Source organism: Triturus cristatus, chromosome 9, assembly GCF_964204655.1.
Source record: "Triturus cristatus chromosome 9, aTriCri1.1, whole genome shotgun sequence".
In the NCBI taxonomy this organism is placed as follows: domain Eukaryota; kingdom Metazoa; phylum Chordata; class Amphibia; order Caudata; family Salamandridae; genus Triturus; species Triturus cristatus.
In genome coordinates, this window is record NC_140592.1 from 1,227,222,901 (window position 1) to 1,227,242,622 (window position 19,722).

General features: G+C 54.0%; 1 protein-coding gene across 4 annotated transcripts in view; it reads right to left on the reverse strand.

The window, feature by feature from the left end:
* RYR3 (ryanodine receptor 3) overlaps positions 1 to 19,722 on the reverse strand; it is a 2,047,168-nt gene that overhangs the window by 669,589 nt on the left and 1,357,857 nt on the right. For all 4 annotated transcript variants that reach the window (XM_085627314.1, XM_085627313.1, XM_085627312.1 and 1 more), the window contains one exon: positions 8,475 to 8,535. In XM_085627314.1, the coding sequence (XP_085483440.1) occupies positions 8,475 to 8,535 (61 nt within the window). The remainder of the gene's footprint in view (positions 1 to 8,474; positions 8,536 to 19,722) is intronic.

Consider the following 19,722-nt stretch of genomic DNA (forward strand, 5'->3'; position numbering starts at 1 on the left):
AACTGGGGATCAACGGGATGCAGGATGACATCATCCCCAGCATGGATTTGTATGGCCTTACAGTAACTGACTTTTTTGTAGACTGGAGACATGTTATCTTTTGCAGACGTGAAATCCTCTTTTTCGTGGGAAAAGCTTTCAAAAGCTCCTTGTCGAGGACTGCCCCTAGGAAAACCAGTGACTTTGAGGGGATGAGAGGTGATTTTTCCTTGTTGAGGAGGAGACCCAGCGACTGAAAGAATGGCCAGCACGCTTGTGTGGATTTCTTGGCCCTTTGGAAGGTTGGAGCTTTGATTAACCAATCATCCACGTAGGGAAATAACTGATGACTGGAACATCAGGGAGAAGCTGCCACCAGGGCCATGCACTTGGTGAACACTATGGGTGCTGACTTCAACCCGAAGGGTAGCACTTTGATATGATAATGGCACCCTGCCACCTAGAACCTTTGAAATCTGTGATGCTTGGGATGTATGGGGATGTAAAAATAAGCACTGATAAGATCGAGGGAGGTGAGGTAATCTGCCTCCTCCATAAGGAGCAGGAACTCTTGGAGAAAAAGCATCCTGAATGGTTGGTTTTTGATGAACTTGTTTAGTAGCCTGAGGTCCATAACCTCCCTCCATTTCCCTGTCTTCTTCTTGACGAGGAAGAAGTGGGAGTAAAATCCCAGACAGTGCTGGTTGTGTGGAGCCTCCTCTATTGAGTGTTTGGAAAGAAGCAATCTTTTTTCTTTTCTGAGAATTGGAAGATGACGATGAGATGTCTTACTTGGGGGAACATTTGGAGGCTGCTGAACAAATTCCAGGTTGTGACCATTCTGGAAAACGTCGAACACCCATTTGTCTGAAGAGATGGACTTCCATTGACTTAAGAAGTTTGACGAGATGGGACCGAATCGAACTGGGAGAGTAGTGAGACTGGCCTTTAGCTTCTCATATCTCCTACTGGAATCTGGAGACTTCAGGGCTGATGGTTGACATCTGTGCCCTGATGCCCTAGAATATGCTAGCATGATATTCGAGTGGTAGGTTTGGCTGGAATAAGACGGGGGAAAGGTCTGTTATGAATAAGGTTACAACTGCTGCTGAAATTGCGACCTAGATAGGAAGTGACCTCTACCCCGAAACGGTTGAAATCTGTGCTGCTGTAAACTGTCGAGCGATTTGGCAGTGTCTGACATGATGGAATGGAGCACACCACCAATGTGCTTCCCAAAAAGACATTCTCCATTGAATGGCATGTCTAACACCTCGGCCGGCACTTCGGAGTGAAAAGTAATGGCTTTAAGCCATCCCTGGTGGTGCAACACCGCCGCTCCAGCCATCAGTCTAAATGCGGTAGACGAGATGTCCATGGAAATGTCAATCAGCTCGGAAGAGGCCTTTTTCTCCTTCAGAAAGAAGGACACTCGCCTCTTTTTTCTTGTCCTCCGGGAGATACTCCAACAAAGACGAGATGTCGGACCACATCTGTCGGTCGTATCTCCTGAGGATGGCCATGGAATTGGAGGTTCTAATGGAAGTGGCCGCCAGAGCAGAAAATCTTTTTCCTGTATTATCTAGGCAGCGCCCTTCCTTGTCCGGTGGTGCCGTCCGTGGAGAAGAGGGATTCTTTGCCCTTCATTGTATGGCCAGCATGATGACAGAATCAGACCGAGGATGCCCAATGAGAAATGTGGGTGAGTTTTTAGGGGCCTTATATTTTTTGTCAAGCTTCGGCAAGACTTCTGGAATGGAAGCTAGCGTTCTCAACAATTTGAGGCCCTTTTGCCATAAGATATCCACAACAGGAATAGCTCGAATTCTGCGCTTTGTGCCAGGTTTAAAGTCAAAAAGAAAACACTCTGCTTGTTTGGCTGGCATTGGGAGGTCAAAGTGCTTGGAGGCCTGCTCTAAAAGATCTAATAGTCATCCCATTCATCAGGAGCATCAGGATCTGTGTGGAGATCACCCTCCTTCATTTGATGGTCATCGCTGTCCTGTGGATCAACCGGGATGGAGAGAACTGGAGGTACTACTTTCTCATTTAAGTGTTTTGGAGTAGTTTGAGGAGCAGGACTTGTAATAGGAGGCAGAGGCCGCGGAGCAGAGTTTGCGTCAGGAAAGTGTCTGTAGTAATCATTAAATGCAAATCTGTGACCAAGGAGACAGGGACGCTGACAGAGGGTTCCTGGATGTGTTGGTGCTTCTCCTCTTGCTCCTCATAAGGATAATGTTGCTGAAAGGAGTCTAGGCATTGAACTGAAAGAGGACCCCTGTCAGTGAAGGAGTAGTCACCCTGAAGGTAAGTGGATGGATTGTCATCCGTTTCATCCTCTTCATCAGAATCCTGGCATTTAACCTTCAACTGGGAAGGACTGTAAGCAGGGCCAAATAAGCCTTCATCTTCAGATTCTTGGAAATCCAGGTGGTGAGTTGGGGGCAATGGTGAGATTTAACAAAAACTCTGAAACGCTGGCATTGTTGAATTTTTTTTCCCCTCCGTAGATGGGCCCTTTGATGATGTTGTTGACATAGCTGACGGCAACGCCGACGATGAGGCATGAGGAACCTTCGCTGGTGGATCAGCCTTAGAAGCGTCCGTCGATGGTGAGGTGTCCAACGAGTAAGGTCTTGCCAATGGGGATGGTCTCGTCGTCGATGGAGTAATAATCATTCCTTGCTCGATGACGCTGTTTCCGTTTACGTCTTGACCGTCGACGTGGTGGATGTCGCAGACGAAACAGTCGATGGTGTGGAAACGGCTGTTGCTGATAAAGACGGCAGAATCCTTGACGATAGAGCCGTCGATGGTCGGTCCACTAGTGAGGAAGGCTCTTTGAACGGAGAATGAGGAGCAGACGGAGGAGCTGGGGCAGACCTGTAATGAGAAGTGGAAGAGCCAGTCTAGTCTTTTGGGGATTTTTTTCACCTCAGAAACCTCTTTATTATGAGATTTCGATCTTTTAGAGTCCTTGTGAGCAGAAGAGGATTCTCCTTCTTTTCTCTTCCTGGATGAGGAATGGGCCTTCTCCTCATGTTCAGATCCTAAGTCAGAGGTTGACTTTTTCTCTGGATCCATATAAGTAGTCTACCCTCTCTGTCCTTGAGAGTTTTGGCAGAAAATGTAAAGCAGTACTTACAGTCTTTGGGTTTCTGGTGAGAATAGAGGTAATAAAGGCACTGCTTTTGAGGGTCCTCAGAGAAAAGTCTGCTTTGTCCACGGGTCTTACAGGGCCTAAACAGCCCTTTTTTAGACCTTGGCATTCTGTGTGAATATAGGCAAACACACACTCCAACAGTACCTTAGATGATGATAGGTGATTAAATGATAGCTGGAAGCTGTGGGTCAAAAGGGTAATAAAGAAACATTGTGACTGAGCAGAGCTCAGGGAGACTCCCCAACACAAAACATGCAGTAAGAATTCTGAGGTTTGGTGGCTCTGCAGGGGATGGATACGCCAGGGTCTCTGCTCTAATTGGCTGAAGTTTGGATGTTTTAAAACGATGTAAATAGGTTACTAAATACTATTGTTTTTCAATGGATATTAACGCTAATGCTTTAGCACTGGTGTTTTTACTGTTATCATGGGAATCCCACCATGACGATGGAGTAGATTCATGCATGTGAACCTATAAAAGATACAAAACCGGAGAAGCCAATGTTACCGTGTTTTAAGGAGTAAGCACATGCACTTTAGCAGTGGTTAGCTTAAGCTAGTGGTAAAGTGCGCAGAGTGCCAAGGCCAGGAAAAACGAGATCGGACAAATGAAGAAGGAAGGCAAAAAGTTGGGGGGGAGACCACCCTAAGGCTGACAGGTCTAACACATAACAACTTAAAGTGCTCAAACACAGATTTGATAAGCAGAGGCAAAACATTATACTCATTTGGTTTGATACCCAAATCCTGTGCAGGTGTAAAATACCTATGCACTACACATTAATGGTTTTACATTGAAATTGAGCGGAATCATGTTTTTGCATGTGAAATTGCTTTTTAAGATTTTCATCCATTTTCAAATGCATCTAGCACATAATTGGAAACTGCATCACTGACGTTGTGCGAAACAGACCCAGAAATTATATATGCATCTATATCTTTATTTCACCTAATGGAATTGAGCCATTCTCCCCCACCCCACGAGTGCTTTGGGTGAAAGGAACAAATTCAGGCTAATTCAGCTTGAACTTGACCATTGCCAGAGATCCTATCTCTTCTCCTGCTAGCATTTTCTCTAAATGATGTTTGATTCTGGGTGGCGCTTGGTCCACAGGAGGTTGGTTTCTGAACCGAAAGTATGTGTGTTGTCTGAATATGGGAAGGTGATTCTCAATAAATTCCTCTGACTTTCATAAGGCATATTGAGCAAACCCGCTGTCATTGCCTGGAATTGTGAAAGAACTTGAGCTGCACACATTGCAAAGGGAACCCCGTTCAGTAGAAGTTCTGAAGCTTTGAGATATGCCAGGGGTTGCATTGAGATTACTAATGACAACAGACAGAAAAATACCTCATTTATGAGACACTATTATAAATGACCATCATTTTAAATGGTCTAGAACAGAGGTTCTTAGCCTTTTGACTTCTGTGGACGCCCACTGATTCATTGCTGGAATTCAGGGACCCCCACAGTCAGTAATGGTAGCTGGGGACGCCTGGCCTAACCCATTTCTATGATTTGAATCTCAAAACTACAAAAATGAGTATACAGCAAACAAATGCTCAAATATTTAAATGTTTTGCTTAATTCACAATCAAATATAGAAAATGTTTTCACATTTTCAATTTCCTTTTTTATTTGCATAATCTTTATTGATGTTAATGTAATAATATTAACATTATTTAATTTTGTGACACAGTCGCTGACCCCCTGAGCAGGCCTTGCGGAACCTGAGAGGTCCTTGGCCCCCAAATTAAGAACCACTGGTCTACAACAGACAGTGCTTGGCCATCTGGTCACCTGCGATAAACTGCACTAGTTAAAAATCAGTGCCATGATTTTCTTCTTCTGTCTATTCTTGATGGCCGCTTAACTTGAGCTATTGTGCCACATGGAAGAAGCTGTACCAGTTAACAATCGGTGCAATATTCTCCTCCTTCTGTCTTATCTTGATGGGTACTTAACTTAAACCATTGTGCAACTTGGAAGAAGATGTACTAAGTAAATAATCAGTGCCATTTCTACCTTGTTCTATCTGCTTTTGATGGCCACTTGGCCCATTGCACCACCTGGGAGAGGGTGCTCTAGATAAATAATCAGGGACATGTTTTCCTTGATTTATCTGCTCTTGATGGCCACTCGGGCCATTGTGTCACCTGTAAGAAGCTGTATTAGGTAAATAATCAGTGACATGTTTTCTTTGTTTTATCTGCTCTTAATGGCCACTTGGACTATTGTGTCACTTGGGAGAAGCTGTAAGAGGTAAACATTCAGTGACATGTTTTCCGTGCTTTACCTGCTCTCGATGGCCACTCGGGCCATTGTGTCACCTGTAAGAATCTGTGTTAGGTAAATAATCAGTCCATATTTTCCTTGTTTTAACTGCTCTTGATGGCCACTTGGACTATTGTGTCACATGGGAGAAGCTGTATGAGGTAAACAGTGACATGTTTTCTTTGTTTTATCTGCTCTTGATGGCTACTTGGACCAACGTGTCACCTGGGAGAAGATGAACTAGGCAAATAATCAGTGCCATGTTTTCCTTTTTCCCCCTGCTCTTGATGGCCACTTGGACCATCGTGTCAACTGGGAGAAGCTGTAAGAGGAAACAATCAATGTTGTGTCTTCTTTGTTTTATCTGCTCTAGATGGCCACTTGGACCATTGTGTCACCAGTAAGAAGCTATTAGGTAAATAATCAGTCCATATTTTCCTTTTTTTAATTGCTCTTGATGGCCACTTGGACTATTGTGTCACCTGGGAGAAGCTGTGTGAGGTGAACAATTAGTGACATGTATTCTTTGTTTTATCTGCTCTTTATGGCTACTTGGACCAGCGTGTCACCTGGGAGAAGATGCACTAGGCAAATAATAAGGGCCATGTTTTCCTTTTTCTACCTGCTATTGATGGCCACTTCGACTATTGTGTCACCTGGGAGAAGCTGTGCTAGGTAAATAATCAGAGCCATATTTTCCTGGTTTTAACTGCTCTTGATGGCCACTTGGACTATTGTGCCGCCTGGCAGAAGCTTCACTAGATTAATAATCAGTGCCATGGTTTCCTGGTTTTATTTGCTCTTGATGGCCACTTGGACAATCGTATCGCCTGAGAGAGACCGTACGAGATAAACATTCCGTGACATGTTTTCCTTCTTCTACCTGCTCTTGGTAGTTACTCAAACCATTGTGTCACCTGGGTGAAAATGTACTAGGTAAATATTCAGTGCCATGTTTTCCTTGTTTTATCTCCTCTTGTTGACTACTTTACTGAGTGGGTAGAAAGAGCTGCTGAATCCAGACTTAATGGTCTATCATGTTGAGCTTTGTGGCATCCTTGGCCAGGGCCGCACTACGCACAACAGCAAATAAATAAAAGTAACGCAGACACTGAGTATTTAAGATTCTTCTCCTTCAATCTGCTAAAGGTATTTGCTGAAGGTATTTAACATAGGCCTCAACAGGCAAACAGGGGCTATCTGACAGAAATAACAATGTCTTCTGAAAGAAACACAGCATTCTAGAACACTGAAAGTGCCTGAGTGAGAAAGAGCTGCCCAAAATCGAATTCCCAAAGACATTGAGTTATTGCTCCAACTTAGAGAAGTTAAAGTTTTCTAGGTATCCCCGCTTGAAACAGAAAGATTTCTGAATTGCTCGCAGGAGAAGAGGTTCTGCCGAAGGTCATCACTTTAGAGAGATGTTGTCCGACTGAAACAAGAAGACTACTTTGGAATTCTAAAAACCTATGTTTTCAGCCTGTTTGTGGCGAATATTCTTAAAAGTGCGAAGCCTAATTCTGGAATACTCTCTAAGAAAAGACCAGAAACTCCCAAGGGGACATGAGCTTCAGGAAGCTAGGGAATAGCCGGCTTTTCCCAGGGTGATCCCAGGACGAGCAGACAGAAGCACCTGACATCGGAAGAGAATGGACGATACAGTGCGGAACTCGTGAACATACCCGAAGAGTACTGGAACAAATCACCTTGTAGATGGTAGGCACAACCAAATGTCTGGCTGTACCTCACTCTCCTTCACTTCACTACAATCATAAGCACAGACACATGTTGACACGGACACCATCCGTGTAGCATGCCATACACCCATGACACCAAAACACGTCCTAGACTGGCCAAACTCGATGTATGCCGTACTATCCATCCATGCACTATTTATTAATGTAAGCATCGTCTCTTTCACCCCTTTCACACCCTACATGACTGGGCACAGCGACAAAACATGATAAGAGCATGTTAAGCTTCTGATCTTCAAGCGCGACATGAAAACACCACTGATATAGTCCATATTAGACACCCACTCTCAGTGGCAGCTAGTATTCAACGACGGGTAGAGGGGCGGGTCACGTGGCGGGGGAGGGAATGAAAGAAATGTACACAGGTGTGGGGCACACCTCTGATGGTGGGGCGGTGCTGTGTTTAGCAACAATGTACTATTTAAAAGCACCTGCTATGAGTCCACCTTTCAGGCAGCAATACAAATGTCAAGATAACACTTGTGATGAATAATTCCTGCTAGAGAGAGAGATCGGAGTGCTGCAGACTCGCCATAAAGTAGCGCAGAGGGTTAATATGCCTGCTGCAAAGAACAGATCCATATTTTATGTGGTTAGCTGAGTGGATTAGTAAAGCCAGCCTTTACCACTGCTTTAAAACCAATGACATGTATTTGAAAGTGGGACTATGGAAAGGTGAGTAGTGGTAGTGAGGGAACCCGAGGATCAAGTTAGATGGGGAGGGGGCGCCTGCCAGCAGCGCTGAGTGCACTCGGGCAGGTGGGACGGCTCTAGTGACCTTGTTAAGTTTGGGCTCAGACATGACATCTCTCCATGCCGGCATCTATGCTTTGGGGAACACGCAAGCCAACAAGAGTTCAGTTGTACCGGCGCTGCCCGTCACAGGCTTAAATACTGCATGAGCATCATGTGACGGCTCACTGACCCAAACAGACGCTTCCAACCTGTGAAATCTCTCTTTTCATTCAGTTTTCTCTTTTGGCACCTTTTGCTCACACAATCCTTGACCGATTTCCAGTTTAAATGTCTAGATTTTGGAGACAGACAACAGTCCGCAGCTGCTGCGCTTGTCGCGGTGTGGATGTTGCCAAGCAACTGAAGCAGGCTTCCGCTCTCGGCGCCCAAGATCAAACGACGCTGCACAAATTTGGAGATTCTTTGAAAGACAAAGGCGGCCAGCAGAAGCCGTGCAGTTAAAGTGACAGCCGATGTTATGGGTTAATCCAGGAACATGCCCAGGAGGAGAGAGACTTTTTGTGGACGAATGCTGTGCGGCGCTGCATTTAAGAGATAACAAACTTACCGGGTGTCTACAGTCTGGGCCAAGATAAGCAGGCAGCTCACCATCGTCGCGGAATCACTTCCTGCAGAGAGGAGGAAAAACAATACATTTAGTCAAATACTCTGCTGTCCTTCGCGCTTTGATCTTCATAATCAATAGACACATTTCTGCACAGATTTGTGTTCGCACCAGTAGACCGAAGCAGCGCCATCAGCACAGACGATCAAACACCGGATTCACAGCGCAAGGGCCACTTCACACTTTACTGAGGGGACTATGGAAAGTACCCTGCCCACAGCGGAGGGTCGGGGGGCCATTAGTGGACCCGAGGGGGCCAGGTGTATTTAGCCTCTTGCTATTGGGGGGCCTGACAGAGCACCCCGCACACAGCGGGAGGTCGGTGGTGCCAGTAGTGGATCCGAGGGGGGCAGGTGTATTTAGCCTCTTGCTATTGTGGGGCCTGAAAGAGCACCCCACACACAGAGGAGGGTCGGTGGTGCCATTAGTGGACCCGAGGGGGCAGGTGTATTTAGCCTCTTGCTATTGTGGGGCCTGAAAGAGCACCCCGCACACAGCGGAGGGTCGGGGGTGCCAGTAGTGGATGCGAGGGGGGCAGGTGTATTTAGCCTCTTGCTATTGGGGGCCCGAAAGAACACCCCACACAAAGAGGAGGGTCGGTGGATCCGAGGAGGGCAGGTGGATCCGAGGGGGGCAGGTGAATCCGAGGGGGGCAGGTGTATTTAGACTCTTGCTATTGTGGGGCCTGAAAGAGCACCCCGCACAGAGAGGAGGGCCGGGGGGCCATTAGTGGACCCGAGGGGGCCAGGTGTATTTAGCCTCTTGCTATTGGGGGGCCTGAAAGAGCACCCCGCACACAGAGGAGGGTCGGGGTGCCATTAGTGGATCCGAGGGGGGCAGGTGTATTTAGCCTCTTGCTATTGGGGGGCCTGAAAGAGCACCCCGCCCACAGAGGAGGGTCGGGGTGCCAGAAGTGGATCTGAGGGGGCCAGGTGTATTTAGCCTCTTGCTATTGCGGGGCCTGAAAGAGCACCCTGCACACAGCGGAGGGTCGGGGGTGCTATTAGTGGATCTGAGGGGCAGGTGTATTTAGCCTCTTGCTATTGGGGGGCCTGACAGAGCACCCCGCACACAGCGGAAGGTCGGTGGTGCCAGTAGTGGATCCGAGGGGGGCAGGTATATTTAGCCTCTTGCTACTGTGGGGCCTGAAAGAGCACCCGCGCACAGAGGAGGGTCGGGGTGCCAGAAGTGGATCCGAGGGGGGCAGGTGTATTTAGCCTCTTGCTATTGTATGGCCTGAAAGAGCACCCCGCACACAGCGGAGGGTCGGTGGTGCCATTAGTGGACCCGAGGGGGCCAGGTGTATTTAGCCTCTTGCTATTGTGGGGCCTGAAAGAGCACCCCGCACACAGCTGAGGGTCGGGGGTGCCAGTAGTGGATGCGAGGGGGGCAGGTGTATTTAGCCTCTTGCTATAGGGGGCCCGAAAGAACACCCCACACAAAGAGGAGGGTCGGTGGATCTGAGGAGGGCAGGTGGATCCGAGGGGGGCAGGTGAATCCGAGGGGGGCAGGTGTATTTAGACTCTTGCTATTGTGAGGCCTGAAAGAGCACCCCGCACACAGAGGAGGGTCGGGGGTGCCAGAAGTGGATCCGAGGGGGGCCAGCTGTATTTAGCCTCTTGCTTTAGTGGGGCCTGAAAGAGCACCCCGCACACAGAGGAGGGTCGGGGGTGCCACTAGTGGATCCGAGGGAGGCCAGGTGTATTTAGCCTCTTGCTATTGGGGGGCCTGAAAGAGCACCCCACACACAGCGGAGGGTCGGGGGTGCCATGAGTGGATCCGAGGGGGCCAGGTGTATTTAGCCTCTTGCTATTGTGGGGCCTGAAAAAACACCCCGCACACAGAGGAGGGTCGGTGGTGCCATTAGTGGATCTGAGGGGGGCAGGTATATTTAGCCTCTTGCTACTGTGGGGCCTGAAAGAGCACCCCGCGCACAGAGGAGGGTCGGGGTGCCAGAAGTGGATCCGAGGGGGGCCAGGTGTATTTAACCTCTTGCTATTGGGGGGCCTGAAAGAGCACCCCGCACACAGCGGAGGGTCGGGGGTGCCATGAGTGGATCCGAGGGGGCCAGGTGTATTTAGCCTCTTGCTATTGGGGGCCTGACAGAGCACCCCGCACACAGAGGAGGGTCGGTGGTGCCAGTAGTGGATCCGAGGGGGGCAGGTGCATTTAGCCTCTTGCTATTGGGGGGCCTGACAGAGCACCCCGACACAGAGGAGGGTCGGGGGTGCCATTAGTGGATCCGAGGGGGGCCAGGTGTATTTAGCCTCATGCTATTGTGGGGCCTGAAAGAGCACCCCGCACACAGCGGAGGGTCGGGGGTGCCATTAGTGGACCCGTGGGGGCCAGGTGTATTTAGCCTCTTGCTATTGTGGGGCCTGAAAGAGCACCCCACACACAGCGGAGGGTCGGGGGTGCCATTAGTGGACCCGAGGGGGCCAGGTGTATTTAGCCTCTTGCTATTGGGGGTCTGAAAGAGCACCCCGCACACAGCGGAGGGTCGGGTGCCATTAGTGGACCCGAGGGGGCCAGGTGTATTTAGCCTCTTGCTATTGGGGGGCCTGAAAGAGCACCCCGCACACAGCAGAGGGTCGGGGTGCCAGTAGTGGATCCGAGGGGGGCAGGTGTATTTAGCCTCTTGCTATTGGGGGCCTGAAAGAGCACCCCACACACAGCGTAGGGTCGGTGGTGCCATTAGTGGATCCGAGGGGGGCCAGGTGTATTTAACCTCTTGCTATTGGGGGGCCTGAAAGAGCACCCCGCACACAGCGGAGGGTCAGGGGTGCCATGAGTGGATCCGAGGGAGCCAGGTGTATTTAGCCTCTTGCTATTGTGGGGCCCGATAGAGCACCCCGCACACAGCGGAGGGTCGGTGGATCCGAGGAGGGCAGGTGGACCCGAGGGGGCCAGGTGTATTTAGCCTCTTGCTATTGGGGGGCCTGAAAGAGCACCCCGCACACAAAGGAGGGTCGGGGTGCCATTAGTGGATACGAGGGGGGCAGGTGTATTTAGCCTCTTGCTATTGGAGTTCCTGAAAGAGCACCCTGCACACAGCGGAGGGTCGGGGGTGCTATTAGTGGATCTGAGGGGCAGGTGTATTTAGCCTCTTGCTATTGGGGGGCCTGACAGAGCACCCCGCACACAGCGGAAGGTCGGTGGTGCCAGTAGTGGATCCGAGGGGGGCAGGTATATTTAGCCTCTTGCTACTGTGGGGCCTGAAAGAGCACCCCGCGCACAGAGGAGGGTCGGGGTGCCAGAAGTGGATCCGAGGGGGGCCAGGTGTATTTAACCTCTTGCTATTGGGGGGCCTGAAAGAGCACCCCGCACACAGCGGAGGGTCGGGGGTGCCATGAGTGGATCCGAGGGGGCCAGGTGTATTTAGCCTCTTGCTATTGGGGGGCCTGACAGAGCACCCCGCACACAGAGGAGGGTCGGTGGTGCCAGTAGTGGATCCGAGGGGGGCAGGTGTATTTAGCCTCTTGCTATTGGGGGGCCTGACAGAGCACCCCGACACAGAGAAGGGTCGGGGGTGCCATTAGTGGATCCGAGGGGGGCCAGGTGTATTTATCCTCATGCTATTGTGGGGCCTGAAAGAGCACCCCGCACACAGCGGAGGGTCGGGGGTGCCATTAGTGGACCCGTGGGGGCCAGGTGTATTTAGCCTCTTGCTATTGTGGGGCCTGAAAGAGCACCCCACACACAGCGGAGGGTCGGGGGTGCCATTAGTGGACCCGAGGGGGCCAGGTGTATTTAGCCTCTTGCTATTGGGGGTCTGAAAGAGCACCCCGCACACAGCGGAGGGTCGGGGTGCCATTAGTGGACCCGAGGGGGCCAGGTGTATTTAGCCTCTTGCTATTGGGGGGCCTGAAAGAGCACCCCGCACACAGCGGAGGGTCGGGGTGCCAGTAGTGGATCCGAGGGGGGCAGGTGTATTTAGCCTCTTGCTATTGGGGGCCTGAAAGAGCACCCCACACACAGCGGAGGGTCGGGGGTGCCATTAGTGAATCCGAGGGGGCAGGTGTATTTAGCCTCTTGCTATTGTGGGGCCTGAAAGAGCACCCCGCACACAGCGGAGGGTCGGGGGTGCCATTAGTGGATCCGAGGGAGCCAGGTGTATTTAGCCTCTTGCTATTGGGGGCCTGATAGAGCACCCCACACACAGCGGAGGGTCAGTGTATCCGAGGAGGGCAGGTGGATCCGAGGGGGGCAGGTGTATTTAGCCTCTTGGTATTGTGGGGCCTGAAAGAGCACCCCGCACAGAGAGGAGGGCTGGGGGGCCATTAGTGGACCCGAGGGGGCCAGGTGTATTTAGCCTCTTGCTATTGGGGGGCCTGAAAGAGCACCCCGCACACAGAGGAGAGTCGGGGTGCCATTAGTGGATCCGAGGGGGGCAGGTGTATTTAGCCTCTTGCTATTGGGGGGCCTGAAAGAGCACCCCGCACACAGAGGAGTGTCGGGGTGCCAGAAGTGGATCTGAGGGGGCCAGGTGTATTTAGCCTCTTGCTACTGCGGGGCCTGAAAGAGCACCCTGCACACAGCGGAGGGTCGGGGGTGCTATTAGTGGATCCGAGGGGCAGGTGTATTTAGCCTCTTGCTATTGGGGGGCCTGACAGAGCACCCCGCACAGAGCGGAAGGTCGGTGGTGCCAGTAGTGGATCCGAGGGGGCAGGTGTATTTAGCCTCTTGCTATTGTGGGGCCTGAAAAAGCACCCCGCACACAGAGGAGGGTCGGGGTGCCAGAAGTGGATCCGAGGGGGGCCAGGTGTATTTAGCCTCTTGCTATTGGGGGGCCTGAAAGAGCACCCCGCACACAGCGGAGGGTCGGTGGTGCCATTAGTGGATCTGAGGGTGGCAGGTATATTTAGCCTCTTGCCACTGTGGGGCCTGAAAGAGCACCCCGCGCACAGAGGAGGGTCGGGGTGCCAGAAGTGGATCCGAGGGGGGCCAGGTGTATTTAACCTCTTGCTATTGGGGGGCCTGAAAGAGCACCCCGCACACAGCGGAGGGTCGGGGGTGCCATGAGTGGATCCGAGGGGGCCAGGTGTATTTAGCCTCTTGCTATTGGGGGGCGTGACAGAGCACCCCGACACAGAGAAGGGTCGGGGGTGCCATTAGTGGATCCGAGGGGGGCCAGGTGTATTTAGCCTCATGCTATTGTGGGGCCTGAAAGAGCACCCCGCACACAGCGGAGGGTCGGGGGTGCCATTAGTGGACCCGTGGGGGCCAGGTGTATTTAGCCTCTTGCTATTGTGGGGCCTGAAAGAGCACCCCACACACAGCGGAGGGTCGGGGGTGCCATTAGTGGACCCGAGGGGGCCAGGTGTATTTAGCCTCTTGCTATTGGGGGTCTGAAAGAGCACCCCGCACACAGCGGAGGGTCGGGGTGCCATTAGTGGACCCGAGGGGGCCAGGTGTATTTAGCCTCTTGCTATTGGGGGGCCTGAAAGAGCACCCCGCACACAGCGGAGGGTCGGGGTGCCAGTAGTGGATCCGAGGGGGGCAGGTGTATTTAGCCTCTTGCTATTGGGGGCCTGAAAGAGCACCCCACACACAGCGGAGGGTCGGGGGTGCCATTAGTGGATCCGAGGGGGCAGGTGTGTTTAGCATCTTGCTATTGTGGGGCCTGAAAGAGCACCCCGCACACTGCGAAGGGTCGGGGTGCCATTAGTGGATCCGAGGGAGCCAGGTGTATTTAGCCTCTTGCTATTGGGGGCCCGATAGAGCACCCCGCACACAGCGGAGGGTCGGTGGATCCGAGGAGGGCAGGTGGATCCGAGGGGGGCAGGTGTATTTAGCCTCTTGGTATTGTGGGGCCTGAAAGAGCACCCCGCACAGAGAGGAGGGCCGGGGGGCCATTAGTGGACCCGAGGGGGCCAGGTGTATTTAGCCTCTTGCTATTGGGGGGCCTGAAAGAGCACCCCGCTCACAGAGGAGGGTCGGGGTGCCATTAGTGGATCTGAGGGGGGCAGGTGTATTTAGCCTCTTGCTATTGGGGGGCCTGAAAGAGCACTCCGCACACAGAGGAGGGTCGGGGTGCCAGAAGTGGATCTGAGGGGGCCAGGTGTATTTAGCCTCTTGCTATTGCGGGGTCTGAAAGAGCACCCTGCACACAGCGGAGGGTCGGGGGTGCTATTAGTGGATCCGAGGGGAAGGTGTATTTAGCCTCTTGCTATTGGGGGGCCTGACAGAGCACCCCGCACACAGCGGAAGGTCGGTGGTGCCAGTAGTGGATCCGAGGGGGCAGGTGTATTTAGCCTCTTGCTATTGGGGGGCCTGAAAGAGCACCCCCGCATACACCGGAGGGTCGGGGGTGCCATTAGTGGACCCGAGGGGGCCAGGTGTATTTAGCCTCTTGCTATTGGGGGTCTGTAAGAGCACCCCGCACACAGCGGAGGGTCGGGGTGCCATTAGTGGACCCGAGGGGGCCAGGTGTATTTAGCCTCTTGCTATTGGGGGGCCTGAAAGAGCACCCCGCACACAGCGGAGGGTCGGGGTGCCAGTAGTGGATCCGAGGGGGGCAGGTGTATTTAGCCTCTTGCTATTGGGGGCCTGAAAGAGCACCCCACACACAGCGTAGGGTCGGTGGTGCCATTAGTGGATCCGAGGGGGGCCAGGTATATTTAGCCTCTTGCTATTGGTGCCCCGAAAGAACACCCCACACACAGAGGAGGGTCGGTGGATCCGAGGAGGGCAGGTGGATCCGAGGGGGGCAGGTGTATTTAGACTCTTGCTATTGTGGGGCCTGAAGGAGCACCCCGCACACAGCGGAAGGTCGGGGGTGCCATTAGTGGATCCGAGGGAGGCCAGGTGTATTTAGCCTCTTGCTATTGGAGGGCCTGACAGAGCACCCCGCACATAGCGGAAGGTCGGTGGTGCCAGTAGTGGATCGGAGGGGGCCAGGTGTATTTAGCCTCTTGCTATTGTGGGGCCTGAAAGAGAACCCCGCACACAGCGGAGGGTCGGGTGTGCCATGAGTGGATCCGAGGGGGCCAGGTGTATTTAGCCTCTTGCTATTGCGAGGCCTGAAAGAGCGCCCCGCACACAGCGGAGGGTCGGGGGTGCCATTAGTGGATCCGAGGGAGCCAGGTGTATTTAGCCTCTTGCTATTGGGGGCCCGATAGAGCACCCCGCACACAGCGGAGGGTCGGTGGATCCGAGGAGGGCAGGTGGATCCGAGGGGGGTAGGTGTATTTAGCCTCTTGGTATTGTGGGGCCTGAAAGAGCACCCCGCACAGAGAGGAGGGCCGGGGGGCCATTAGTGGACCCGAGGGGGCCAGGTGTATTTAGCCTCTTGCTATTGGGGGGCCTGAAAGAGCTCCCCGCACACAGAGGAGTATCGGGGTGCCATTAGTGGATCCGAGGGGGGCAGGTGTATTTAGCCTCTTGCTATTGGGGGGCCTGAAAGAGCACCCCGCACACAGAGGAGGGTCGGGGTGCCAGAAGTGGATCTGAGGGGGCCAGGTGTATTTAGCCTCTTGCTATTGTGGGGCCTGAAAGAGCACCCTGCACACAGCGGAGGGTCAGGGGTGCTATTAATGGATCCGAGGGGCAGGTGTATTTAGCCTCTTGCTATTGGGGGGCCTGACAGAGCACCCCGCACACAGCGGAAGGTCGGTGGTGCCAGTAGTGGATCCGAGGGGGGCAGGTATATTTAGCCTCTTGCTACTGTGGGGCCTGAAAGAGCACCCCGCGCACAGAGGAGGGTCGGGGTGCCAGAAGTGGATCCGAGGGGGGCCAGGTGTATTTAGCCTCTTGCTATTGGGGGGCCTGACAGAGCACCCCGCACACAGACGAGGGTCGGTGGTGCCAGTAGTGGATCCGAGGGGGGCAGGTGTATTTAGCCTCTTGCTATTGGGGGGCCTGACAGAGCACCCCGACACAGAGAAGGGTCGGGGGTGCCATTAGTGGATCCGAGGGGGGCCAGGTGTATTTAGCCTCTTGCTATTGTGGGGCCTGAAAGAGCACCCCACACACAGCGGAGGGTCGGGGGTGCCATTAGTGGACCCGAGGGGGCCAGGTGTATTTAGCCTCTTGCTATTGGGGGTCTGAAAGAGCACCCCGCACACAGCGGAGGGTCGGGGTGCCATTAGTGGACCCGAGGAGGCCAGGTGTATTTAGCCTCTTGCTATTGGGGGGCCTGAAAGAGCACCCCGCACACAGCGGAGGGTCGGGGTGCCAGTAGTGGATCCGAGGGGGGCAGGTGTATTTAGCCTCTTGCTATTGGGGGCCTGAAAGAGCACCCCACACACAGCGGAGGGTCGGGGGTGCCATTAGTGGATCCGAGGGGGCAGGTGTATTTAGCCTCTTGCTATTGTGGGGCCTGAAAGAGCACCCCGCACACAGCGGAGGGTCGGGGGTGCCATTAGTGGATCCGAGGGAGCCAGGTGTATTTAGCCTCTTGCTATTGGGGGCCCGATAGAGCACCCCGCACACAGCGGAGGGTCGGTGGATCCGAGGAGGGCAGGTGGATCCGAGGGGGGCAGGTGTATTTAGCCTCTTGGTATTGTGGGGCCTGAAAGAGCACCCCGCACAGAGAGGAGGGCCGGGGGGCCATTAGTGGACCCGAGGGGGCCAGGTGTATTTAGCCTCTTGCTATTGGGGGGCCTGAAAGAGCACCCCGCACACAGAGGAGGGTCGGGGTGCCATTAGTGGATCCGAGGGGGGCAGGTGTATTTAGCCTCTTGCTATTGGGGGGCCTGAAAGAGCACCCCGCACACAGAGGAGGGTCGGGGTGCCAGAAGTGGATCTGAGGGGGCCAGGTGTATTTAGCCTCTTGCTATTGCGGGGTCTGAAAGAGCACCCTGCACACAGCGGAGGGTGGGGGGTGCTATTAGTGGATCCGAGGGGCAGGTGTATTTAGCCTCTTGCTATTGGGGGGCCTGACAGAGCACCCCGCACACAGCGGATGGTCGGTGGTGCTAGTAGTGGATCCGAGGGGGCAGGTGTATTTAGCCTCTTGCTATTGGGGGGCCTGAAAGAGCACCCCGCATACACCGGAGGGTCGGTGGTGCCAGTAGTGGATCCGGGGGGGCCAGGTGTATTTAGCCTCTTGCTATTGGGGGGCCTGAAAGAGCACCCCGCACACAGAGGAGGGTCGGGGTGCCATTCGTGGATCCAAGGGGGGCAGGTGTATTTAGCCTCTTGCTATTGGGGGTCTGAAAGAGCACCCCGCACACAGCGGAGGGTCGGGGTGCCATTAGTGGACCCGAGGGGGCCAGGTGTATTTAGCCTCTTGCTATTGGGGGGCCTGAAAGAGCACCCCGCACACAGCGGAGGGTCGGGGTGCCAGTAGTGGATCCGAGGGGGGCAGGTGTATTTAGCCTCTTGCTATTGGGGGCCTGAAAGAGCACCCCACACACAGCGGAGGGTCGGGGGTGCCATTAGTGGATCCGAGGGGGCAGGTGTGTTTAGCATCTTGCTATTGTGGGGCCTGAAAGAGCACCCCGCACACAGCGAAGGGTCGGGGTGCCATTAGTGGATCCGAGGGAGCCAGGTGTATTTAGCCTCTTGCTATTGGGGGCCCGATAGAGCACCCCGCACACAGCGGAGGGTCGGTGGATCCGAGGAGGGCAGGTGGATCCGAGGGGGGCAGGTGTATTTAGCCTCTTGGTATTGTGGGGCCTGAAAGAGCACCCCGCACAGAGAGGAGGGCCGGGGGGCCATTAGTGGACCCGAGGGGGCCAGGTGTATTTAGCCTCTTGCTATTGGGGGGCCTGAAAGAGCACCCCGCTCACAGAGGAGGGTCGGGGTGCCATTAGTGGATCTGAGGGGGGCAGGTGTATTTAGCCTCTTGCTATTGGGGGGCCTGAAAGAGCACTCCGCACACAGAGGAGGGTCGGGGTGCCAGAAGTGGATCTGAGGGGGCCAGGTGTATTTAGCCTCTTGCTATTGCGGGGTCTGAAAGAGCACCCTGCACACAGCGGAGGGTCGGGGGTGCTATTAGTGGATCCGAGGGGAAGGTGTATTTAGCCTCTTGCTATTGGGGGGCCTGACAGAGCACCCCGCACACAGCGGAAGGTCGGTGGTGCCAGTAGTGGATCCGAGGGGGCAGGTGTATTTAGCCTCTTGCTATTGGGGGGCCTGAAAGAGCACCCCCGCATACACCGGAGGGTCGGGGGTGCCATTAGTGGACCCGAGGGGGCCAGGTGTATTTAGCCTCTTGCTATTGGGGGTCTGTAAGAGCACCCCGCACACAGCGGAGGGTCGGGGTGCCATTAGTGGACCCGAGGGGGCCAGGTGTATTTAGCCTCTTGCTATTGGGGGGCCTGAAAGAGCACCCCGCACACAGCGGAGGGTCGGGGTGCCAGTAGTGGATCCGAGGGGGGCAGGTGTATTTAGCCTCTTGCTATTGGGGGCCTGAAAGAGCACCCCACACACAGCGTAGGGTCGGTGGTGCCATTAGTGGATCCGAGGGGGGCCAGGTATATTTAGCCTCTTGCTATTGGTGCCCCGAAAGAACACCCCACACACAGAGGAGGGTCGGTGGATCCGAGGAGGGCAGGTGGATCCGAGGGGGGCAGGTGTATTTAGACTCTTGCTATTGTGGGGCCTGAAGGAGCACCCCGCACACAGCGGAAGGTCGGGGGTGCCATTAGTGGATCCGAGGGAGGCCAGGTGTATTTAGCCTCTTGCTATTGGAGGGCCTGACAGAGCACCCCGCACATAGCGGAAGGTCGGTGGTGCCAGTAGTGGATCGGAGGGGGCCAGGTGTATTTAGCCTCTTGCTATTGTGGGGCCTGAAAGAGAACCCCGCACACAGCGGAGGGTCGGGTGTGCCATGAGTGGATCCGAGGGGGCCAGGTGTATTTAGCCTCTTGCTATTGCGAGGCCTGAAAGAGCGCCCCGCACACAGCGGAGGGTCGGGGGTGCCATTAGTGGATCCGAGGGAGCCAGGTGTATTTAGCCTCTTGCTATTGGGGGCCCGATAGAGCACCCCGCACACAGCGGAGGGTCGGTGGATCCGAGGAGGGCAGGTGGATCCGAGGGGGGTAGGTGTATTTAGCCTCTTGGTATTGTGGGGCCTGAAAGAGCACCCCGCACAGAGAGGAGGGCCGGGGGGCCATTAGTGGACCCGAGGGGGCCAGGTGTATTTAGCCTCTTGCTATTGGGGGGCCTGAAAGAGCTCCCCGCACACAGAGGAGTATCGGGGTGCCATTAGTGGATCCGAGGGGGGCAGGTGTATTTAGCCTCT